This window comes from Macaca nemestrina, chromosome 12 (genome assembly GCF_043159975.1).
Source record: "Macaca nemestrina isolate mMacNem1 chromosome 12, mMacNem.hap1, whole genome shotgun sequence".
Taxonomy (NCBI): Eukaryota; Metazoa; Chordata; class Mammalia; order Primates; family Cercopithecidae; genus Macaca; species Macaca nemestrina.
The window spans coordinates 71,266,074-71,291,670 of NC_092136.1; the positions used below are offsets into that span (position 1 = coordinate 71,266,074).

At 46.2% G+C, this 25,597-nt stretch overlaps 1 protein-coding gene across 1 annotated transcript; it reads left to right on the forward strand.

Moving 5' to 3' along the window:
• The first annotated feature begins 4,157 nt into the window (after window positions 1–4,157).
• Window positions 4,158–10,632, forward strand: LOC105468697 (folate receptor alpha). Its single transcript, XM_011718932.2, has 5 exons — window positions 4,158–4,269; window positions 6,672–6,847; window positions 9,604–9,792; window positions 9,945–10,080; window positions 10,230–10,632. The coding sequence occupies exons 2-5, from the start codon at window positions 6,680–6,682 to the stop codon at window positions 10,508–10,510; spliced, it is 774 nt and encodes a 257-aa protein (XP_011717234.1). The 5' UTR covers window positions 4,158–4,269; window positions 6,672–6,679; the 3' UTR covers window positions 10,511–10,632.
• Window positions 10,633–25,597: the final 14,965 nt, after the last annotated feature.

Sequence of the window (25,597 nt, forward strand, 5' to 3'; positions counted from 1 at the left end):
AGGAGTATCGCTTGAACCCGGAGGCGGAGGTTGCAGTGAGCTGAGATTGTGCCACTGCACTCCAGCCTGGGTGATAGAGCGAGACTCCATCTCAAAAAGAAAAAAGAAATAAAGAAAGAAAAAAATTCCACACGAGCTAAATGGTTACAAGAGGTATGAACTACTGATCCTATCAACTACCTATTTAGTTGGCTTTCTACCAAACTGGGAAGTTCCTTTCAAGATGCCATTCAAGTCCTTGTTATAGTCATAGTCTCCATCAACCTTTTCTTCTTTACATTTAAATTACCTATAATATGTATAACCAACTGCTATAAGTCTGCTGCTAAAACCAGAATTATGCTGGCTCAGTGCATAGAACTTATAGACAAGTTAAATTGGTAGCCCTACCTTTTGGCCCTTATGTTGCTTGATAGACCTTAGGGGTTGATGAGTGCCTGCCCACCTCTATTCCTGTCTGGTCAAGATGTTCAATTGACTATAAGTCTCTTGGCCACAAGGGTTCCACCAAGGGACTGGGTGGACCTGGAGCAGGTAGCCCCACCATCCTGGCAACGACATGGTACAAATTTGGCTATTGATGCTGCCTGTGGCAGATCTCAGCTAAAAGCAGGAAATGTGGAATAAAAAGAAAATCCGCCAGGTGTGGTGGCTCACACCTGTAGTCCCAACACTTTGGGAGGCCAAGGCAGGTGGATCACCTGAGGTCAGGAGTTCAAGACCAGGTTTGTTAACATGGTGAAACCCTGTCTTTTCTAAATTTACAAAAATTAGCCAGGCGTGGTGTGGGCACCTGTAATCCCAGCTATTCAGGAGGCTGAGCCAGGAGAATTGCTTGAACCCAGGAGGCAGAGGTTGAAGTGAGCCGAGATTGCGCCACTGCACTCCAGCCTGGGTAAGACAGCGAGATTCCATCTCAAAAAAAAAAAAAAAAAAAAAGAAAGAAAGAAAGAAAAGAAAAGAAAATCCAAAGCCCCCTCAACTGACTGAACAAACCCCTCTTGGCCAAGGATACCCCGCAAAAACTTCAAAATCTAAGTTTCTTGGTTATGATAAGACAGGAGGCTGGTCACACCCCAGTACACACTCTTCCTTACTGTTACTAGCCTTTTTTCCCAAGAGTGAAGCAGAAACCAGTCCTGGAAAACAGATGGAAGAATCTTGCTGATTTCAACTTCAACCACCTGATGCTGTGGGCAGATGTCCCTCTTTTTTTCGTGGTTTTTTTTTTTTTTTTGAGACATGGTCTCTTTTTTTGAGACAGGCTCTGTCACACAGGCTAGAGTGCAATGGCATGATCTCGGCTCACTACAGCCTCTGCCTCCTGGGTTCAAGTGATCTTCCCGCCTCAGTCTCCCGAGTTGCTGGGACTACAGGCACACATACCACCATGCCTAGCTAACTTCTGTATTTTTTTTTGTAGAGATGGAGTTTTGCTGTGTTGCCCAGCCTGGTCGCAAACTCCTGGGCTCAAAGGATCCACCTGCCTTGGCCTCCCAAAGTGCTGGGATTACAGGCATGAGCCACTGAGCTTGGCCTCTTTTTGTGATTTTGATATGACAGCAGACCAGCTCACAAGGCATTCCTTCCTGATCAATTCCTGTTAACCATGGGCTGGCTCTGGCCAATTTACAGAGGCTGCACACAAAGTGCCTTTGTGTCCTATGTTTCGCCTTTTGATGTGCACAGCCTAAGTTTGCATTTTAATGTTAAGTCTTGGCGGGGCATGATGGCTCACACCTATAATCCTGGCACTTTGGGAGGCCAAGGTGGGAGGATTGCTCGAGCCTAGGAGTTCAAGACCAGCCTGGGCAATATAGTGAGACCCTGTCTCTCTTTTTCTTTTCTTTTTTTTTGGGGGGGTGGGGGGAATGGAGTCTTGCTCTATTGCCCAGGCTGGAGTGCAGTGGTGTGATCTTGGCTCACTGCAACCTCTGCCTCCCAGGTTCAAGCAATTCTCCTGCCTTAGTTCCCAGTAGTAGCTGGGATTACAGGTGTACACCACCATACCCAGCTAATTTTTGTATTTTTAGTAGAGATGGGGTTTCACCATGTTGGCCAGGCTGGTTTCGAACTCCTGACCTCAGGTGATCCGCCCATCTCAGCCTTCCAAAGTGCTGGGATTACAGGCATAAGCCACTGCACCTGGCCTTCTGTCTCTATTTTTAAATAAAAATATAAATAGATCGGGTGCCGTGGTTCACACCTATAATCCCAGCACTTTGGGAGGCCAAGGTGGGCAGATAACTTGAGGCCAGGATTTTGAGACAAGCCTGGCCAACACAGTGAAACCTCGTCTCTACTAAGAAATAATATAAAAATATAGCTAGGTGTAGTAGTGCACACCTATAATCCCAGCCACTCTGGAGGCTGTGGCAGGAGAATCACTTGAACCCATGAAGTGGAGGTTGCGGTGAGCCAAGATCATGACACTGCACTCCAGCCTAGGTGATAGAGCGAGACTCTGTCCAAAAAAAAAAAAACAGCTGGGCCCCGTGGCTCACGCTTGTCATCCCAGCACTTTGGGAGGCTGAGGCAGGCAGATCACTTGAGGTCAGGAGTTTGAGACCAGTCTAGCCAACATGGTGAAACCCCGTCTCTACTAAAAATACAAAAATTAGCCGTGCGTGGTGTCAGACGCCTGTAATTCCAGCTACTTGGGAGGCTGAGGCAGGAGAATCTCTTGAACCTGGCAGGTGGAGGTTGCAGCGAGCTGAGATTGTGCCATTGCACTCCAGCTTGGGCAACAAAGCAAGTCTTCGTCTCAAAAATAAATAAATAAATGAAAATAAAAATGAAAAAATAAAAAATTAATGTTAAGTCTCAACCCCAAAGTGAACACAGGATGTATGTAACATGTATGTTTGCTTAGTACACACGCATGTGACTCCCTTTCATGGACATTCATAGCTTCTCCTGTAACCCATTAATATGTATGCTAGCCAACCTATTTTACATAAAACTTCTGTCCCACCCTTCCTGCCTCAAATTGCCTGCTTTTGGTCTCAGCCAAAGGTTCCACTTACCAGCCTGCATATTGCAACCCAACATAAGAAATAATATTGTTTCCAAATATATAGATCTGGTGATTTTAAGTTGACACTTCCCAGATTGTCACAAGATTCAGGTATGGCTCACACCCTATGGTTGCAGGGCACAAGCTAGGATCTCCTGGGAACTGATCTCTTTGAAGGCCCTAGAAGGCCTCCCTTCTTGGTTGATTTTCCTCCAGAGATCCAACTGCCTTCTCAGGCTCCCCTGCCTGCCTCCTCCTCGGTCCTGACCTGTGGCATTGCCCAGGTTACTGGGCCCCCATCTTCCCTGCACTTACTGCCATTCATAGGCTGATGGTTCCCACACCTGCATCCAACCTGGACTCCTCCCCTGAGCTTCCCCTCTGCAACCACTTCCCCCTGGGCCAAGGGCACACAGGCACCTTGACAAAACAGTGTTCTGTGTTTCTTCCTGCCCAAACCTGCCCCTCCCTCTCCTTTTTCCCATCTGTGGTACCACCATGGGCTCAGAGAATAAAAAAATGAAGGCTTTTTGTCATTGACTGGGGTGGGGATGGAGGGAAGAGTTATCCCAGAATCATAGGTGCTGTAGAAAGGATACCTGAGTTGCTGGGAGAGGGGGTCTGTGAGTTGGTGATGGAAGGAGAGCTTGGCCCTTCAAACAGCTGAAGATCTGATCAAAAGATTCAGAACATCTGTGATTTTGTGACTGGCAATGAGTGACACTTGGGCTCATGGGGTTGGGGAAGTTGGGAGATTTGGTGGCTCTACAATTTATGGCCTTTTGAGATCCTTGCTCTCGATAGCTGTCTGGGAGGTTGGAAACCCGGGCTCTAGTCCTTGCCCTGATCCTCCGGATCTCATTTTCCTCATCTATGTAACAGGACAGAGGGGTTGGAAACTGATGAGATTAGCTCAAAGGATCCTGGCAGCTCAGGTTGCAAGATTTTTTTCAGACCTGAGCATTTGGGAAAAAATGGGGTAGGTGGAGCTTAGGGACTAGCCTTAGGCCTGTACTGTTAATTCACCCCCTCCCACTTCCCCATGGAGGCTTGGTTGGTGCTCACAAGCAATAATTAACTGCTGAGTGGCCTTCGCCCAATCCCAGGCTCCACTCCTGGGCTCCATTCCCACTCCCTGCCCCACTGCCCGTCTCCTAGGCCACTAAACCACAGCTGTCCCCTGGAATAAGGCAAGGGGGAGTGCAGAGCAGAGCAGAAGCCTGAGCCAGACCAAGAGCCACCTCCTCTCCCAGGTATGACACTCCCCATCCCCCTTCAGAGGCCACACACCCTATGGTACTCCCAGCATGTGTTAAGGATTTGCTGAACGGGAAGGGCCCTCTGTTTGCCTGAAGCCCAGAGAATCTTGAAGTGGAGACTGAGGCCCAGACCAGAGTGTGGCCTGCTCAAGCTTAAATGACAAGTTAGTGTTCATCTCCCTGAACTAGTACCTGGGCTCTAGCCCTTCAGTCCAGCACTGAGTTCTCAGCTCTTCTAGTCTGGGGCCCCAAGGTTGGGGGTGGGGGTCATGATTGTTGGTGGGGAGGGGTCACAGCTGGACCAAGACCTGAAGGTGAAACTAGGAAGGTGGGAAGGGGGCTTGCGGAGTGATGCTGGTCAAAAGGACAGGAAGAGAGCCTGGCTTCAGAAGCAGCCACGGCAAGAGAGACTACTGACTGAACAGGTGGGCTCCACTGAGGGCTGGGGAAAGGATTTTCTCAGCCCCCATCCCCAGCACTGCATATTGGCTGCACCCATGAGAGCCTCAGCACTGTGAAGGTGCAGGGAGCAAAGGCCAAAAGAGCTCTGGCTTGAACTTGGGTGGTCCCTGCTGTGTGACTTGGGGCATGGCCCTAATCTGTGCTCAAATGCTTCTGCAAAGATTAAACTGGCTATCCTTTGTTGATTTCCCCTTCTTACATTTAATCCTTGCAGGAGAAAGCTAAGCCTCAAGAGAGTTTGCTTCTCTTTCCCCCAAGGCCAAGGAGAAGGTGGAGCGAGGGCTGGGGTCAGGACAGGCTGAACGGGAACCCTGTGCTCTAAACAGTTAGGGTTTGTTTCCCAGGAGCTAAACCCAAAGGATCACCTGGTACTCCCTGAGAGTACAGATTTCTCTGGCGTGTCCCTCAAGGTTAGTGAGTGGGTCCACAGAGGCATGACTGGATCCTGGAATGAATGAATCAACCATGAGAGAATGAATGAACACTGGAATCAATAGAGTAGCAGAATAATGGATTGTGGAGCAGGAAGGAGAGCTGCTGGGTGGGAATTCAATTCCAGGCCTATCTGAACCCTGCTGTGCAGTCAGCCTGGAGACAGCCCAGCTCAGGCCCTGCCTAGACCCCTGTCAAGGAGGCCTGTCAAGAGGAGAGGAGGGGCAGCACGGGGGCAAGGCAAGCTTGTGAGTGGGAAAGCATGTCCACTTTAGCGACTGGTATGTGGAAGATGAGTTAGAGGAGACAGATGGAGAGAAGTCATAGGAAATAAATTCCGAGCATTTTAGGGGGACCCAGACACCTGGTGACCAGTGGAGTGAAGGAAACAGTCACCTCCCAAAATTCAGTGTCTGAGGTCAAAGGATTGAAGTTCCGTGATGACCAAGGAGAGGCCAGCTCTGTGGTAGGGGGCACAGGAGCTCTCCAAGGCCCCAGGGCTGTCTAGCTGGCTGCCCCCTGCCAGCCCCTGTGCCCTGTGACCCCCGTCCTGCCCCGCCCCGCCCCAAGATCCCATGGTTTCCAGGAGGGGCCTACAAAACTAGCTTGAGTGATGAGGCTAGAAAGGGCTGGGACCAAGGTTTAAAAAGCAACTATGAAAAACCACACTGCAGCCCCCCAGCTAAAACATTTTTATAAACTTTTTGTTTTGTTTTGTTTTGTTTTTTGAGATAGAGTCTCACTCTGTCACCCAAGCTGGAGTGCAATGGCACAATCTTGGCTCACTGTAACCTCCGCTTCTTGGATTCAAGTGATTCTCCTCCCTCAGCCTCCTGAGTAGCTGGGACTACAGGCACATGACACCGCACCCAGCTCATTTTGTATTTTTAGTAGAGATGGGGTTTCACTATGTTGGCCAGTCTGGTCTCAAACTCCTGACCTCAGGTGATCCACCCACCTCAGCCTTCCAAAGTGCTGGGATTACAGGCGTGAGCCACCACGCCCAGCCCATTTTTGTAAACTTTTACAACGTGTCAAAATCTGACCTGAAAATTAATGTGAGCTTATGTATAGTTTTAATTTATCCCACCAGTGTAACTGTTTCACCCCAGAACATACACTTGATTATTGGGTATATGAAAATTATATTATATTTGAATCACCTTTGATGAAATCCTAAAAAATTTTAACTCTGAAACATTTGAATGAGGCATTGTGGACCTATGACAAACTCCTGGCTATTTCTGCATTTTGACCAAATCCATCCTTGAATTATATCACTTGAACCTCATGATCACCTGGAGAAGGCAATGAGGCTCAAGCCAGGGAGGGGTGGTATCTAATCCCACCTCTCACTGGGTCTGGGAAAACTGAGGGAGATGGGGGCAGGGCTCTATCTGCCCCAGGCTTCAGTCCAGGCCCCACCCTCCTGGAGCCCTGCGAACAACTTAAGGCCCCACCTCCACATTTCTTGGTGCCACTGACCACAGCTCTTCCTTCAGGAACAGACATGGCTCAGCGGATGACAACACAGCTGCTGCTCCTTCTACTGTGGGTGGCTGTAGTAGGGGAGGCTCAGACAAGGACTGCACGGGCCAGGACTGAGCTTCTCAATGTCTGCATGAACGCCAAGCACCACAAGGAAAAGCCAGGCCCGGAGGACAAGTTGCATGAGCAGGTGGGCCAGGGGGTGATCTGGGGTGGTGAGGGACTGGCTCAGGAAGAGGAAACCAGGACATGGAAATGTCAAACTCCATTCACTGGCGAAGTGAAGGCAGACAGACCCACAGGAGGAGCCCTTCAGTTTGCATTAATATGGGTGACTATTTCACAGACACTGTGTGCCAAATGTCGGTACAATGCCAACAGTTCACCTTCTTGATTGTTGAGTTTCCGCATGACATAGATAAGGAAGCAGGCCCAGAGGAGAGCCTGGGAAAGGAAGTTGGAGTGACTCATCCTGGGGTTGCTTGATTTAGGGATTTAGACTTTGAATGACTCCTCCAAAGATCCGAGGGAAGAAACTGCATACTGTGCATAGTGGCCTCTTTTCTGCCAGCCCTAAACAGCTCAAGAAGGGAGAGTCTCTCACATTATGAGGCTGGGTGCGAAGCATTCTTTTTTCTTTTTCTTTTTTTTTTTTCCTGAGACGAGGTCTCCATATGTTGCCCAGGCTGGTCTCAAACTCCTGGACTCAAGTGATCCTCCCACCTCGGCCTCCCAAAGTATGGGATTACAGAAATGAGCCATACCCCTCCTGAAGCATCTTGGTTCATGCATCTAGCAAAACTTTGGGCTGTGTCTCTCAACCACATTGGACCTGAGTTCTCCCTATAACATTTATTTTGCTACCACCCGTTTAATATCCTGAACATGATGATATAACTAAAGAAAAAGCAGAGGAAAAGTAATTTGTAGTCCGGTGTTATGGCTCACGCCTGTAATCCCAACACTGTGGGAGGCCGAGGTGGGCAGATCACTTGAGATCAGGAGTTCTAGACTAGCCTGGGCAAGATGGCAAAACCCCATCTCTACTAAAAAAACACAAAAAATTAGTCAGGTGTGGTGGCACATGTAGTCCCAGCTACTCAGGAGGCTGAGGTGAGAGGGTCAACTGAGCCCAGGAGGCAGAGATTGCAGATCGTGCCACTGCACTCCAGCCTGGGCAACAGAGTGAGACCCTGTCAAAAGAAAGAAAGAATGAAAAAAAAAAAGAAAAAGAAAAAGAAAGGAAAGGAAGGAAAGGAAAGAAAGAAAGAAAGAAAGAAAGAAAGAAAGAAAGAAAGAAAGAAACAAAGAAAGAAAGAAAGAAAGAAAAGAAAGAAAGAAAGAAAGAGAAAGAAAGAAAGAAAAAGAAAGAAAGAAGAAAGAAAGACGAAAGGGAGGGAGGAAAGAGAGAGAAACTTGTAGTATGCATTTCTTTTTTTTTTTGTTTTTTCTTGAGATGGAGTTTTGCCCTTGTTGCCTAGGGTGGAGTGCAGTGATGCAATCTCAGCTCACTGCAACCTCCACCTCCCAGGTTCAAGTGATTCTCCTGCCTCAGTCTCCTGAGTAGGCACACACCACCACATCCAGCTAATTTTCTGTTTGTTTGTATTTTTAGTAGAGATGGGGGTTTTACTATGTTGGCCAGGCTGGTCTCGAACTCCTCACCTCATGATCTGCCCTTCTTGGCCTCCCAAAGTGCTGGGATTATAGGTGTGAGCCACCGCACCCGGCCTTAAGTGCACATTTTATTTATTTATTTATTTATTTATTTATTTATTTATTTATTTATTGACATGGAGTCTTGCTCTGTCGCCCAGGCTGGAGTGCAGTGGCAAAATCTCAGTTCATTGCAACATCTGCCTCCCGGGTTCAAGCAATTCTCCTGCCTCAGCCTCCAGAGTACCTGGGACTACAGGTGCCTGCCACCACGCCCAGCTAATTTTTGTATTTTTAGTAGAAATGGGGTTTTGCCATGTTGGCTAGGCTGTGGTCTCCATTCTTGACCTCAAGTGATCTGCCCACCTCCACCTCCCAAAGTGTTGGGATTACGGGCGTGAGCCACTGTACCCGGCCCACATTTTAATATTTAGCTCATCAGCCTTAAGTAACGAGATTCAGAAAGCTTGAGGATAGCCACACAGGAGCATAGATTCCACTCATCCTGAATTTCACAGCCATCACAAGTTAGTTTTTAAGGAAAAATAGTAGTTCCTAAGTTGTTTCTCAATAATTTATAATAAAAATGACATCTGCAATTGATTGGCTATACATTGTTTTTTGTATCACAAATTCCGGGAACAGATAATGGGTGAGGCAGCTAGTCAGGGACAAAACACCTCCTGAGTAACTGGGATTACAGGTGTCCGCCACCACACTTGGCGAATTTTTGTATTTTTAGTAGAGACGGGGTTTCACCATGTTGGCCAGGCTGGTTTCAAACTCCTAATCTCAGGTGATCCACCTGCCTTGGCCTCCCAAAATGCTGGGATTACACGAGTGAGCCACTGCACCAAGCCTGAGGTTACAATTTAAATTGCTTTTTTACCTTCAAATCTTTGTCACCTCAGTGAGGCTTAATCTGACCACACTATTACACTGCAAGTCCCCATCCTTCTCCCTTGCTTAATTGTTGTCCAAAGCAATAATCAGGTGATGTGTTCATTGTTGTAACTCTAGTTTCTACACAAGTACCTGGGTGAGAGTAAGTAGGATCTCAATAAAGGTTGAATTAACAAATTTTGTAATGACTGCAACTCCAACAGGAGCTCCCTTCTGGGCTCCCACAGTCTCTGATGGCCCTCTCCCCTAAAGAGGTCCCAACAGCAAGTATTTTCCTGGGTGACTTCCAGTGGGCTGGGGAATGAAGGACTAAGAGGGGAGACACTGCATGTGGAATATTCTGGCTGTTCTGGCTGTGGACCGAGTCCTGTGTCTTCCCCCATCCAGTGTCGTCCCTGGAAGAAGAATGCCTGCTGTTCTACCAACACCAGCCAGGAAGCCCATAAGGATGTTTCCTACCTATATAGATTCAACTGGAACCACTGTGGAGAGATGGCACCTGCCTGCAAACGGCATTTCATCCAGGACACCTGCCTCTACGAGTGCTCCCCCAACTTGGGGCCCTGGATCCAGCAGGTATGCATGGCTTCCTGTAGGTACAAGACCTAGCGGAAGAGCTGAACTTTCCAGGCATCTCTGCAGGCTGCGATCCCAGCTCCAGTTCTATTCAGGGCTGGGTTGCTGGGATTCTTGAACCTGAGCCCTTCTTTTGTAACAAAATCTCTCAGGTGGATCAGAGCTGGCGCAAAGAGCGGGTGCTGAACGTGCCCCTGTGCAAAGAGGACTGTGAGCAATGGTGGGAAGACTGTCGCACCTCCTACACCTGCAAGAGCAACTGGCACAAAGGCTGGAACTGGACCTCAGGTGAGGGCTGGGGTGGGCAGGAACGGAGGGATTTGGAAATGGAGGTATGTGGGTGTGGAACAGGGATGTGACAATTTGGGGTTGTAGGGCTGGCAGACCCCAAGATAGTTCTGGGCCCTGTGGATAAAGGTCTTCCTTCTTCTCTACAGGGTTTAACAAGTGCCCAGTGGGAGCTGCCTGCCAACCTTTCCATTTCTACTTCCCCACACCCACTGTTCTGTGCAATGAAATCTGGACTTACTCCTACAAGGTCAGCAACTACAGCCGAGGGAGTGGCCGCTGCATCCAGATGTGGTTCGACCCAGCCCAGGGCAACCCCAATGAGGAGGTGGCGAGGTTCTATGCTGCAGCCATGAGTGGGGCTGGGCCCTGGGCGGCCTGGCCTCTCCTACTTAGCCTGGCCCTAACGCTGCTCTGGCTGCTAAGCTGACCTCCTTTTACCTTCTGATACCTGGAAATCTCTGCCCTCTTTAGCCCCATAGCTCCCAGCTATTTGTTTCCTGCTCCTTGGTTGAGCCTCTGACAGCCACTTCGAATAAACCGGACACCGCACATGTGTCTTGAGAATTATTTGGGTATGAATGGGAATGTGACTGTTTTGTTTTCCAATTCCCGTTGATTGAAACCAGTGAGACTGGGCCAATTCCTAGCTCTGACAGTTGCTATGAACTAACCTGATACTTAACTATTCTTCTAACTTAGGAGACATTCGTAGCTCTCAATTTCATTTTTCACTATAGCTCCAATCTAGAGCCAAGCCCAGGAATTTTTTGTTTGTTTTGAGACAGGGTCTCACTGTCACCAGGCTGGAGTGCAGTGGCATGATCTTGATTCACTGCAACATCTGCCTCCTGGGCTTAAGCAATCCTGCCACCTCAGCCTCTCAACTTGAGACCACAAGCATGTACCACCACACCTGGGTGTTTTTTGTTTTTTGTTTTTTGTTTTGAGATGGAGTTTCGCTCTTGTTGCCCAGGCTGGAGTGCAATGGCATGATCTCAGCCCATGGCAACCTCTGCCTCCCAAGTTCAAGTGATTCTCCTGCCTCAGCCTCCCAAGTAGCTGGGATTATAGGCATGCGCCACCATGCCCGGCTAATTTTGTACTGTTACTAGAGACAGGTTTTCTCCATGTTGGTCAGGCTAGTCTTGAACTCCCGACCTTAGGTGATCTGCCTGCCTCGGCCTCCCAAAGTGCTGGGATTACAGGCGTGAGCCACTGCGCCTGGCCCCACCTGGCTAATTTTTACATTTTTTTTGTAAAGAGGAGATCTTGTTATGTTGTCCAGGCTGGTTTCAAACTCCTGGCCTGAAGCAAACCTTTCATCTCAGACTTCAAAAGTACTGGGATTACAAACATGAGCCACCATGCCCAGCACGATCTCAGCTCACTGCAACCTCTGCCTCCCACATTCAAGCAATTCTACCTCAGCCTCCCGAGTACCTGGGACTATAGGTGTGGGCCACCATGCCTGGCTAATTTTTCTATTTTTATTAGAGATGGGGTTTCGCCATGTTGGCCAGGCTGGTCTGGAACTCCTAACCTCAGGTGAACCACCCACCTTGGCCTCCCAAAGTGCTGGGATTACAAGTGTGAGACACCATGCCCAGCCTAGCTCAGGATTTTATCATTTAAACTGAACGTAAGTCTCCCAGGGTTGATTCCTGTGCTGTGCTCAGCTCTCCAAAAGAAGAGATGGGAAGGCTGTAGCCAGCATGTTTTGGATGGGTTGCTGGGAAGAAGGTAAGGGTGGCAGCAAGAGCCATACAGCACTAACAGCTAATACCCACAAAGCATTATCTGCTAGGCACTATCCTACCTAAATTGTTTATATCGATGATATGTAGATACTACTGTCTGCATTTTCCATATGTAGAAACAGACACATAAATTAAAGAACATTGCCTGACCAGGCGCGGTGGCTCACACCTATAATCCCAGCTCTTTGGGAGGCCGAGTCGGGCGGATCACCTGAGGTCAGGAGTTCGAGGTTAGCCTAGCCAACATGGCAAAACCCTGTCTCTACTAAAAATACAAAATGTAGGCCGGGCGTGGTGGCTCACACCTGTAATCCCAGCACTTTGGGAGTTTGAGGCGGGTGGATCATGAGGTCAAGAGATCGAGACCATCCTGGCTAACATGGCAAAATCTGTCTCTACTAAAAATACAAAAAAAATTAGCCAGATGTGGTGGTGGGTGCCTGTAGTCCCAGCTACTTGGGAGGCTAAGGCAGGAGAATGGCGTGAACCTAGGAGGCGGAGCTTGCAGTGAGTCAAGATCGCACCACTGAACTCCAGCCTGGGTAACAGAGCGAGACTCCATCTCAAAAAAAAAAAAAAAAAAAAAAAATTACGAAACAGCCCGACGTGGTGGCATGCGCCTGTAATCCCAGCTACTCGGGAGACTGAGGTGGTAGAATCTCTTGAACCCGGGAGGCAGAAGTTGCAGTGAGCCGAGATCGCACCATTGCACTCCTGCCTGGGCAACAGAGCGAAACTCCATCTCAAAAAAAAAAAAAAAAAAAAAAGAACATGCTCTTTCCCCTCATGGAGCAAATAAATATGTGTGTGTGTGTCTTGAAGGGATAATGGTTCCATGGCTGACCAGAGGAGCTGAGCCTAACCTGCTCTGCCAGAGCTAGGACTGGAACCCAAACTTCGACTCCTAAGCAGGTTCCAAACTAATAATCTGAAGGGTTTTAAGGCAGTGTTCTCCATTAAATATAGTTTGTAACCTTTGTATTAAGCCAGGTTATGTTACAGTAACATTCCTAATATTTCTGTGGCTTCATACAACTCACCTTTTTGGGTTCTTTGTTTGTTTGTTTTCTTTTGTTTAAAGACAGAGAGTCTCTCTCTGTCATGCAAGCTGGAGTAGTGGCGTGATCATAGCTCACAGCAGCTTCAAACTGGGCTCAAGTGATCTTCCTGCCTCAGCCTCCTGAGTAGCTGGGACTACAGGTGTGAGCCACAACATCCAGCTAATATATACGCATATAAAATATGTATTGTATATATGATAATAAAGACAGGATCTCACTATCTTACCCAGGTTGGTCTTGAACTTGTGCTGAAGTGATCCTCTCAAAATGCTGGGATTACAGGTGTCAGCCACTGCGCCTGGCCACAAATCATGTTTGTTTCTTGCTCAAGCTACAATGTTTAATGTGGGTTATCAGAGGGATTCTGTTCATTTCTCTTTCCTGGACTACATTAGCAGCCAGGAAGTTCTGCTTCTCACTGGAGGCCCAGGCTGATTGGAGGCTCCATCTTCTATGAGACAGGAAGAGGGAACTTGGCGAATTCCATAAGGCTCTTCAGATTTCCACCTGTCACTTATATCATTGGCCAAATCAAGTCATGAGCATGCCTAAATTCAAGAAGACCAGGAAAACATGATCTTATCATGTACTTGGAAGGACAGGAGAATCACAAGGTTTGCAACAGACCTAATGATGACTACAAAGACCTCATTATTTTCTGGTCAGTTTCTATTTCTGACATGGTCATAGTTACAAATTTAATTTTTCAGCTAGATCCTAGTAAGAAGGAGGACCAACTCTTTAAACCTATGCAAATAACTACATCAACCCAGGCTGGGCATGGTGGCTTATGCTTATAACCCCAGCACTTTGGGAGGTTGAGGCAAGTGGATCACTTGAGGGCGGGAGTTCAAGACCAGCCTGGCCAACATGGTGAAACTCCATCTCTACTAAAAATACAAAAAAATAAGCTGGATATGAAGGCACATGCCTGTAAACTCCAGCTTGTTGGGAAGCTGAGGCATGAGAATTGCTTGAATCCAGGAGGTGGATGTTGCAGTGAGCCAAGATCGTGCCACTGCACTCCAGCCTGGGCGATGGGCAATGGAGTAAGACTCCATCTCAAAAACAAAACAACAACAACAACAAAAAACCAAAAACAACAACAACAAAGAAAACTACACACACACACAGAAAAAACCAGAAAAACTACATCAACCTGAAAAGTGGAGCAATCCACTGCTGACCGCCCAGGGTAGTCTTGTAAACAAGGTCAATTGATGCATCATGTTCTCTACAGGATCAGTGACACCATTTACAAATATGATTTGTTGGCCGGGCGCGGTGGCTCAAGCCTGTAATCCCAGCACTTTGGGAGGCCGAGATGGGCAGATCACGAGGTCAGGAGATCGAGACCATCCTAGCTACGGTGAAACCCCATCTCTACTAAAAAATACAAAAAACTAGCCGGGCGAGGTGGCAGGCGTCTGTAGTCCCAGCTACTCGGGAGGCTGAGGCAGGAGAATGACGTAAACCCAGGGGGCAGAGCTTGCAGTGAGCTGAGATCCGGTCACTGCACTCCAGCCTGGGCAACAGAGCGAGACTCCGTCTCAAAAAAAAAAACAACAAAAAAAACCCAAATATGATTTGTTTACAGATATATTTGGATTAGTGGAATTTAAGATAAGTACCATCTAAAACCAAATTTTTTTTCTTTTTTTGAGACAGAGTCTCACTCTGTCACTAAGGCTGGAGTGCAGTGGCACAATCTCGTCTCACTGAAACCTCCGCTTCCCGGGTTCAAGCAATTTTCATGCCTCAGCCTCCCAAAAAGCTGGGATTTTAGGCATGTGCCACCACACCTAGCTAATTTTTGTATTTTTATTAGAGACGGGGTTTCACCATGTTGGTCAGGCTGGTCTCAAACTCCTGGCCTCAAGCAATCCACCTGACTTGGCCTCCCAAGGTGCTGGGATGACAGGCATGAGCCACTATGCCCGACCTATTTCTTTTACTTATTTATTTTGTGTGTGTGTGTGTGTGTGTGTGTGTGTGTGTGTGTTGGTTTTTGTTTTGAGGCGGAGTCTCTCTCTCGTCCAGGCTGGAATGCAGTGGCGTGTTCTCGGCTCACTGCAATGTCTGCTTCCCAGCTTCTCCTGCCTTAGCCTCCTGAGTACCTGGGACTACAAGCATTGCGCCACCATGCCCAGCTAATTTTTGTATTTTTAATAGAGACAGGATTTCTCCATGTTGGCCAGGCTGGTCTGGAACTTCTGGGCTCAAGCGATTCACTCACTTCGGTCTCCCAAAGTGCTGGGGTTGCAGCCATGAACCACCAAGCCTGGCCCACTTACTTCTTTTTTGGACCAAAAGTATAAGTGATGAATGCAAAAATTGATAAATTGGACTTAAAATTCAAAACTCTTGCTCTTTAAAAGGCAGCCTTAAGAAAATTAAAAGGCAAGCAACAGACTGGAGGAAATATTTACAAAACACATCTGATAAAGGATCTGTATTCATAATATACAAAGAACACTTACAACTCAGTAATTATAAGGCAGTTGACCCAATCAAATAATGGGCAAAAGAAATGAACAAACTTCATTAAAGAAGATACACAGGTCGAGTGCGGTAGTTCATGTCTGTAATCCCAGCACGTTGGGAGGCTGAGGCGGCCGGATCACTTAAGGCCAGGAGTTCAAGACCAGCCTGGCTAACATGGCAAAACCTGTCTCTACTAAAAATACAAAAATTAGCCAGGTGCGGTGACGCATGCCTGTAATCTCAGCAGCTCAGGAGGCTGAGACAAAAGAACTGCTTGAAACTGGGAGGTGGAGATTGCAGTGAACTGAGATCGTGCCACTGTACTCCAGCCTGGGTAACAGAGCGAGACTGTCTCCGGAAAAAAAAAAGAAGATACACAAATTATGAGTAGTTACACGAAAAGATGCTCAACATTATTAATCATTAGAAAAATGCAAATTAAACCCCCAGTGATATACCATTTTATACCTATTAGAATGGCAATAATAATAAGATAGGCAATAACGAATGTTGGCAAGGATGTGAACCCTCACACAGTGCTGGTGGGGGTGTAAAATGGCACAGCCCTTTGGAAAACAGTGTGGCAGTTTCTCAAAAAGTTAAATGTAAAACTGCCATACAACCCAAAATTCCACTTCCAAGTATCTACTCAGGAGAAATGAAAATGAACATAACAAAACTTAATTATGAATATTCATAATATTAGGTACCATTATGCGTAATAGCCCCAAGCTGGCAATAACATATATATATATATGATTTTTATTTTTTTGAGACAGAATTTTGGTCTTGTTGCCCAGGCTGGAGTGCAATGGCATGATCTTGGCTCACTGCAACCTCCGCTTCCTGGATTCAAGCAATTCTCCTGCCTCAGCCTCCGAAGTAGCTGGGATTACAGGCACACACCACCACGCCTGGCTAATTTTTGTATTTTTAGTAGAGACAGGGTTTCACCATGTTGACCAGGCTGGTCTCAAACTCCTGACCTCAGGTGATCCACCTGCCTCGCCTCCCAAAGTGCTGGGATTACAGACATGCACCACTGCACCTGGCAATAACCTAAATTTTTAGCAGCTGGTGAGTGGATAGACAAAATGTGGTGAATCCATACAATAAAAGACTGTGCAGCAATGAAACGTGATGACACTTGCTATGTTGTGGATGAGACTCAAAAACATTATGCTAAGAGAAAGAAGCCAGACCTAAGAGGCTTCATGTGGTTGATTTCACTTACATGAAATGTGCAGGAAAGACAAATTTATAGAGACAGAAAGTAGAGTAGTAGCTGCCTGGGGCTGGAAGTGAGAACAGGGATTAATTGTAAATGGGCATGATGGGGGATGAAAATTACTGAGGGGATGATTCTGAGTTTCTGTGGGGTGTGCACATGAGGGAAAGTATTCTAAAAAATTTGGCATGTGGCTCCATAAAAATCTATCATCTGAGACAAACTCCATTCCCAATCTTTAAAAGATTGGTTGGAGGCTGAGTGTGGTAGCTCACGCCTGTAACTTCAGCACTTTGGGAGGCCAAAGAGGGTGAATGGCTTGAGCTTAGGAGTTTGAGACCAGCCTGGGCAACATGGTGAAACTCAGTCTCTAGAAAAAAATACAAAAATTAGCTGGGAGTGATGGCGCGAGCCTGTAGTCCCAGCTACTTGGGAGGTTGAGGTGGGAGGACCTCCTGAGCCCGGGGAGGTTGAGCCTGCAGTGAGTGCTGATTGTACCACTGCACTCCAGCCTGGATTGACAGAGTGGGACCCTGTCCTCCCCACCAAAAAAAAAAAAAAAAAAAAAAAAAAAAAAAAAAAATTTGATGGGATTTGGCAGTTAAGGAGCGAGTCTATTCTTGGTGTAGATGTAGATAACACCATTAGAGATGTTTAGTAGGCGGCCCATTGACCAAGGACCTTTTTTTAAAAAGAGTGTTTATTCCAGCTGGCAAAGGTAAGGTTTGCTAAATTGAGTGTTACAGACCAGAGCCAGGGGAAAGAAAAAGGCTATATCATATGACTAGTCCCCCAAAAAATTAAAGAAAAGGGAATATGAAGTACATTACCAAAAATACCAAGACAATAACCACAATCATATCTCTTTCATTAACTTTACTCCTTCATTTTCTATTTACATGTTCTTGGGCTAGCATCTTCCCCCAGAGAAGTCTTCTGCCTGAGGGCTGAAATTTTGCTAGAAATCCCTAGTCTCAGTACTCTGATAGGTTGACTCAATCAAGTGTTAGTTTACAGTGATGATATCAGATACACGGGTTTATTTCCTGTCAGCAAAGTATAGCAGGTATGTTTAAACAAACAAGAGGGGAGAATAGAAACCAGTTGTTGAGCTGGGTGTGGTGGCATGTGCCTGTAGTCTCAGCTACTTGGGAGGTTGAGGTGGGAGGATAGCTTGAACCCAGGGAGGATGAGGCTGCAGTGAGTAGTGATCATACCACTGCACTCCAGCCAAGGACCAAGGACATCAGAGTGAGACCCTGTCTCAAAAAAAAAAAAGAGAGAGAGAGAGAGAGAAAGAAAGAAGGAAGGAAGGAAGAAAAAAGAGAAAGAAAGAAAGAAAGGGAGGGAGGGAGGGAGGGAGAAAGAAAGAAAAAGAAAGAAAGAAAGAGAAAGAAAGAGAAAGAAAGAAAGAAAGAAAGAAAGAAAGAAAGAAAGAAAGAAAGAAAGAAAGAAACCAGTTGTTGAGAGTATCAAACAGCCCGGCCAATCTATTCATTTTCAATATCATAATGAAAGAAGAATATTCACTGGGGTGTACTACATAACAGCACAAACTTACTGGTGAGTGCTAGATTTCATGAGGTCTCAGATGATGGCTACATAGAACCTATTATTAGAACCTGGGGAGGGAGCAAGGGACAGGGAGGGTTAGTCTTCTCAACCGATTTAACTAACTTTTTTCTTAATTTTTAGACAGTCTTGCTCTGACACCCAGGCTGGAGTGCAGTGGCGTGATCTCAGCTCACTGTAATCTCCGCCTCCCAGGTTCAAGCGACTCTCATGCCTCAGCCTCCTGAGTAGCTGGGACCACAGGCATATGCCACCATATCCAGCTAATTTTTTTGTGTTTTTGGTAGAGACGGGATTTCACCATGTTGGCCAGGCTGGTCTCGAACGCCTGGCCTCAAGTGATTCACCTGCCTCGGGCTCTCAAAGTGTTGGGATTACCAGTGTGAGCCACTGTGCCTAGCCTAACTTATGTTTGATAATTCTATGTGTCTTCTCTATTTGGCTGAGCTCTGCAGGTGATATAGATAATGAATGTATTTACAAATCTTGAGGGCCTTATAGTCTATTTTGTAACATGTGTACTACAATTGGTACCAATAATACAAGGTTAAACTATGGAATAAAATCAACATGGGCATAAATTTGACAGTCATCATGTAAGGCCTTGTACATGAATATGAGTCTGCTTTTATCCTTCCAGGAAGGTCCACAATCATAGTCACAACGCTTTACTTTGCATAAAAATAATCTTGACTGGGTGTGGCAGTTCACACCTATACAGCCTGGACAACACAGTGAGATCTCGTCTCTACAAAAAATCAATAATTAGCTGGGCATGGTGGTGCACACCTGTAGTCCCATCTACTTGGGGAGGCTAAGGCAGGAGGATCACTCGAGCCCAGGAGATCAAGGCTGCAGTGAGCAGTGTTTGTGCTACTATACTCTAGCCTGGGTGACAGTGAGACCCTATCTAAAAAAAAAAAAATACCGTCTAGAGGGAATGAGCCCCTTTTTTTGGTCTGACATCTTTCTCTACTTTGTGGACATGATGGACAAGGCAGCTTATAATACTGATAAACTAATTTTTAAAATATGGAGCATGCCAATTATACCTAATTATTTTTAGCATCCCTCCTTGTATCCTTCTTTACTTATGAGTGCTATGCTGTGTGGGAGAGAATTTTTGGTGTAATCCAGTAGCTGTCTGGGAAGTGTGAGATGATTTTGTTGTTAAAAAAAAAAATGCCTTGGCCGGGCGCAGTGGCTCACGCCTGTAATCCCAACACTTTGGGAGTCCAAGGCAGGCAGATCATGAGGTCAGAAGATCAAGACCATCCTGGCTAACACGGTGAAACCCCGTCTCTACTAAAAATACAAAAAATTAGCCAGGTGTGGTAGCAAGTGCCTATAGTCCCAGCTACTCGGGAGGCTGAGGCAGGAGAATGGTATGAACCCGGGAGGTGCAGGTTGCAGTGAGCTGAGATCGCGCCGCTGCACTCCAGCCTGGGCAACAGAGCGAGACTCTGTCTCCAAAAAAAAAAAAAAATGCCCTGATAGTTATATTATTCTGAATTAGGACCTGATCTTGGAGGACAACAGAAAAAGTGTTCTCTGGGAAAGGCCTTCATCTTGGCTGTGTAAGAAAACTATATTTTACAACAACCTTGTCATTAGGAATTCTAACTTCTTTATAGGTGAAGAATCCTCTTGTTTTATGTTATATCATGACCCAAGACTGTGACATGAGTCAGCACAACAGGAAAGTGAAAAAAAAATAACATGCTTTTTGAGAAGTGAAATTCACATTCAGTTTACGTAAGGACCTAAACTCTGCTGTCAGGGGAAAACATAAAGGAAATAAAAAATAACTTTTGTTTCTTCATGTTAAGAGTAGACTTATACTCAAATATTATACTCAAAGATGATTTTTTACGAGCAGCCAGTATTGTTTAAAGCTTTCTATTTCTTAAAACAGAAGTCATCTGAAGAAGCACTTTTAGAAGGGCAGAATAAGGACGTTTGAAAATTCATTCCTCCATAAAAGCAAGAAAAACACTGGCAAAAATGGTCAGAATCAACTGTTTTCACTGAGTGCAGTGGCTCACGCCTGTAATCCCAGCACTTTGGGAGGCCAAGGCGGGAAGATCACCTGAGGTCAGGAGCGTGAGACCAGCCTGGCCAACATGGTAAAATCCCATCTCTACTAAAAGTACAAAAATTAGCCAGGCATAGTGGCAGATGCCTGTAATCCCAGCTACTTGGGAGGCTGAGGCAGGAGAATTGCTTGAACCCGGGAGGCGTAGGTTGCAGTGAGCCAGGATCACATCGCTGTACTTCACCTGGGCGACAAAGTGAGACTCCGTCTCAAAACAAAAACAAAAACAAAAAAAACCCCACAACTTTTCTAGAACTCTTCAAACTAACCAAAAATTTCAAAACTCTAAAGAATATTTGTGAGTGATCTCACCAACATGGTGGACTAGGAAGCTCCTGACCCTCTACCCATGAACATACCAAATAAATCTCTTTACCTCTGACAGAAAGCCAGAGGGAACTCCTCTGAGAGCCAGCTGAGAGACTCCTACCCATTGAGCAATTAAGGAAACATCCACACCATATGGATAGGAAAAGCTGAGGCACACTCGGGCACAGACCTCACCCCAAGCACTATACCATAAAAGTGGGAAAGAAATCCCAACACCCAGCTTCTCCCTGTGAAGAGATGGCATTAAACCTCACATCTACTGCCCTAACTCTAAATGCTCCATTGTTTGGCTCTTAATTCACCAACTTGGGAAGTGGAGAGAATTAGACCTGAACAAGTCTCTCCAGACAACAGGAAAAAAGCAACTTTTTTTTTTTTTTTTTTTTTTGAGATAGAGTCTCACTCTGTTGCCCAGAGCTGGAGTGCACTGGCACGATCTCGGCTCACTGCTACCTCTGCCTCCTAGGTTCAAGGGATTCTCCTGCTTCAGCCTCCTGAGTAGCTGGGATTACAGGTGTGGTGAATTACAGGCATGCACCACCATGCCCGGCTAATTTTTGTATCTTTATTAGAGACGGGGTTTCACCATGTTGGTCAGGCTGGTGTCGAACTCCTGACCTCGTGATCTGCCGCCTTGGCCTCCCAAAGTGCTGGGATTAAGGGTGTGAGCTACTGGGCCTGGTCAAAAAGCAAGAGTTTTATATTAGCACTTAAGTATTGCCAAGAGCTTCATTCCCTGTGATCAGTACAGAGAAGGGACTTTAAAATGCAGCTCCTGTTTCTCCCTGGAAGGGACACACTCTTCCAGTAGCTACTTGATGGTGTGGCTTCTAACTAATTTGCACTGGGGAGTTAAAGGTTCAGACAGATATTAACCTGCAGCCAGCCTGAGAAGCAGACTGGCACTTCCCAATCCTTCTCCCCAGCTCACTCCAGCAATACCCCCAAGTATATAAATACCCCCTGGAAGGAGTTTGTCCACACATCAATTGCCCCAACTTTCATAGCTTCAACCCAAGGGAATGCATCCTAAACTTCCTAGCTCTGGGAGGAGCTAGACGACAAGAAAAAAGTGGCAGCTTTATATGGGCATGTAAGTATTTCCAAGGGCTTCATCCCCCAGGGGTGGTGCACAGAAAGGGTTTTTAAAAATGCAGCTCCCCTGTAGTCCCAGCTACTCGGGAGGCTGAGGCAGGAGAATGGCATGAACCCAGGAGGCGGTGGAGCTTGCAGTGAGCGGAGATGGCGCCACTGCACTGCACTCCAGCCTGGGCGACAGAGAGAGACTCCCTCTCAAAAAAAGAAGAAGAAGAAGAAAAAAAAAAGCAGCTCCCAGCAGGGCATAGGGGTGCATGCCTGTAATCCTAGCGCTTTGGGCCGGGCGCGGTGGCTCACGCCTGTAATCCCAGCACTTTGGGAGGCCGAGGTGGGCGGATCACAAGGTCAGGAGATCGAGACCACGGTGAAACCCCGTCTCTACTAAAAATACAAAAAATTAGCTGGGCGCGGTTGTGGGCGCCTGTAGTCCCAGCTACTCGGGAGGCTGAGGCAGGAGAATGGCGTGAACCCGGGAGGCGGAGCTTGCAGTGAGCCGAGATCGCGCCACTGCACTCCAGCCTGGGCGACAGAGCTAGACTCCATCTCAAAAAAAAAAAAAAAAAAAAAAAAATCCTAGCGCTTTGAGAGGCCGAGGCAGGCGGATCACTTGAGCTCAGGAGTTCAAGACCAGCCTGGGCAACATGGTGAAACCCTATCTCTACAAAAAATAAAAAAATTAGCCCAATGTGGTGGCGCATGTCTGTAGTTCCAACTAGTCCAGAGGCCGAGGTGGGAGGATTGCTTGAGCCTGGGAAGCGAAGATTGCAGTGGGCCACTCTACTCCATCTTGGGTGACACAGTGAGACCCAAAAAAAAGAAAGAGAGAGAAAGAGAGAAGGAAAGAAAGGAAGGAAGGAAGCAAGCAAGAAAAGAAGGAAGAGAGAGAGAGAAAGAAAGAAAGAGAAATGCATCCCCCATTAAAAAAAAAAAAGAAATCCAGGTGTGGTGGCTCATGCCTATAATCCCAGCACTTTAGGAGGCTGAGGCGGGTGGATCACCTGAGGTCAAGAGTTTGAGACTAGCCTGGCCAAAATGGTGAAACCTTGTCTCTACTAAAAATATAAAAATTAGCTGGCATAGTGGCAGGTGCCTATACTTCCAGCTACTTGGGAGGCTATGGCAGGAAAATTGCTTAAACCTGGGAGGCAGAGGTTGCAGTGAGCCAAGATCGTGCCACTGCACTCCAGCCTGGGCAACAGAGGGAGAGTCCATCTGAAAAAGAAAAAAAAAAAAAAAAAAGCCAGGTGCAGTGGCTCATACCTGTAATTCCACCACTTTGGGAGGCTGAGGCAGGAAGTTCACTTGAGGCCTGGAGTTCAAGACCAACCTGGGCAACATAGCAAGACCTCATCTCTCTCTATATGTAAAGCAACTTCCTGTTTCTATTTGGAAGGGGTTTTTGGCATGCATCGAGTGCACAACTTTTCAGTTACCTCCCACAGGTCTCCATCCTAAACCTTTTAAGTCTGTGAGCAGAAGGGACTAGGTATATGTGAGTTTTTTTTTTTTTTTTTTTTTTTTGAGACAGAGTCTTGCTCTGTCATCCAGGATGGAATACCGTGGAGTACAGTGGTGCGATCTCAGCTCACTGCAACTTTTGCCTCCCAGGTTCAAGTGATTTTCCTACCTTAGCCCCCTGCCCCCAGTAGCTGGGATTACAGGCATGCACCACCATGTCCAGCTATTTTTTTTTTTTTTTTTTTTTGCATTTTTAGTAGGGACGGGGTTCTACCATGTTGGTCAGGCTGATCTCGAACTCCTGACCTCAAAAGATCCGCCTGCCTTGACCTCCCAAAGTGTTGGCATTACAGTCGTGAGCCACTGCGCCCAGCCATATGTGAGTCTTTCTAGATCACAGAACAAACAGATAGTTTTAAATTGGTGCACAAACAGTTCTAGGGCTATGCTTCTTTGGAACAATTGAGAAAAGGGGAGGGAACATCTAGTTCCCATTTTCTCTCCCAAAGGGGCTTACAGTACACTTCCAGTGGCTACTTGATGACCTAACAGCGAAGAAACTTGCACCAGGGAGATCATGGAGCAAACAAACAATAGCCCTATTACAGCTTTAGCAAGGGAACTTCATGAAACTTTCCTCTGGCTCACTCCTTAAATAAATCCAGGTCTACTCATTCTTCCAGGAAGGAGCTTGGCCATGCACTGAGTGCCACAACTTCTATGGCTCCAACCCTGGGGACTGTCTCCTTAATGACCTAGCTCTTGAAGTTAATGGAGCTTTGCATTCCTGGGTGGGCTGAGACCACAGAAAATGAAGAGGTGAACATATAATAGGCACGCTTCCAACAGCTATTTCCCCAGGATCAGAAGGCACAACCTGGATGTTAGCATAGGCATTTGCCACAGATCTTCTCCTCAGCTTAATGCAGAGAGAATGGGAGATAGACACCTGTATTCAGCTTTACCATAAAGATAGAAGTAGCTGAAACACACACACAACACTCCAACATTTCCAGCTACACCTACAGAGTCTGGCTCCTGCCTTCCTGGTCTGAGAATACTGAAATGATATGACATAAACTCCAGGGGGCCACCAAAAACAGAATAGAGGCCTGGACAAACACAAAGACTTGAGAGGTACCTTAAAATCTCTGGTCAGACAGATAGGTGAGAGCCTTCTTCTACACGAGGCCAGTCGGACAAGACTGAGAGAGATAGTGATATGGTCAGGCTTTGTGTCCCCAGCCAAATCTCATCTTGAAGTATAATCCTTATAATTCCCATGAGTCAAGGGAGAGATGAGGTGGAGGTAACTGAATCATGGGGGCAGTTTCCCCCATGCTGTTCTTGTGATAATGAGTGACTTCCCAGGAGATCTGATAGTTTTATAAGGGGCTCCTCCCCCTTTTCTTGGCACTTCTCCTTCCCGCCGCCTTGTGAAGAAGGTGCCTTGCTTCCTCTTCGCCTTCAGCCATGATTGTAAGTTTCCTGAGACCTACCCAGCCATGCTGAACTTTGAGTCAATTAAACCTCTTTCCTTTATAAGTTACCCAGTCTTGGGAAGTTCTTTATAGCAGTATGAAAACAGACTAACACAGATAGTTATTTTATCTTATGTGCAGAAACCAACACAGAGAGTCAAGGAAAATGAAGAAATAGAGGAATATGTTCTAAATAAAAGAACAAGAAGAATATCCAGAAACTGACCTGAGTGAAGTGGAGATATGTGATTTACCTGATAGAGAATTCAAAATAATGATCATGGAGATGCTTACTGAGGTCAGCGGAGCAATGTAAGAACAAACTGAAAATTTCAATAAAGAGACAGGAAGTATTTAAAAAGTAAATAATAGAGCTGAAGAATACTGTAACTGAAATGAAAAAAATCAATAGAGGGGTTTAATAGTAAACTAGATCAAGGAGGAAAAAAAAATAGTGAATTTGAAGACAGGTTACTGGAAATTACAAAATCTGAGACCAAAAAGGAAAAAATAATAAAAAAAGAGTGAGGATAATTTAAGAGACTTATGGACCACCATGAAGCATAACAACATACACATTATCAGTATGTCAAAAGGAGAAAACAAAGAGAAAGGGCTAGAAAACATATTCAAAGAAATAATGGCAGAAAACCCCCCAAACCTGGGGAAAGAAATAGAAATCCAGATCCAGGAAGCCCAAAGGACATCAAATAAGATTAATCCAAAGAGACCCGCATTGAGACACATCATAATCAAACTGTCAAAAGTTAAAGACAAAGAGAGAGTTTTGAAAGCAGCAAGGGAAAAGTGAAATATTACATGCAAGGACACCCATAAGATTATCAGTGGGTTTTCAGCAGAAACCTTGCAAACCAGAAAGAAGTAGACTAACATATTCAAAATCCTCGTAGGAAAAATAAATTTTAATCAAGTACAATACCAAGTAACCC

Bases quoted from the DNA above. Each gene is read 5' to 3' on its own strand.
- LOC105468697 (XM_011718932.2), top strand. From the start codon at position 6,680: ATGGCTCAGCGGATGACAACACAGCTGCTGCTCCTTCTACTGTGGGTG. The intron at 9,793-9,944 runs GTATGCATGGCT...AAAATCTCTCAG, and splicing joins TGGGGCCCTGGATCCAGCAG to GTGGATCAGAGCTGGCGCAA. The intron at 10,081-10,229 runs GTGAGGGCTGGG...TCTTCTCTACAG, and splicing joins AGGCTGGAACTGGACCTCAG to GGTTTAACAAGTGCCCAGTG.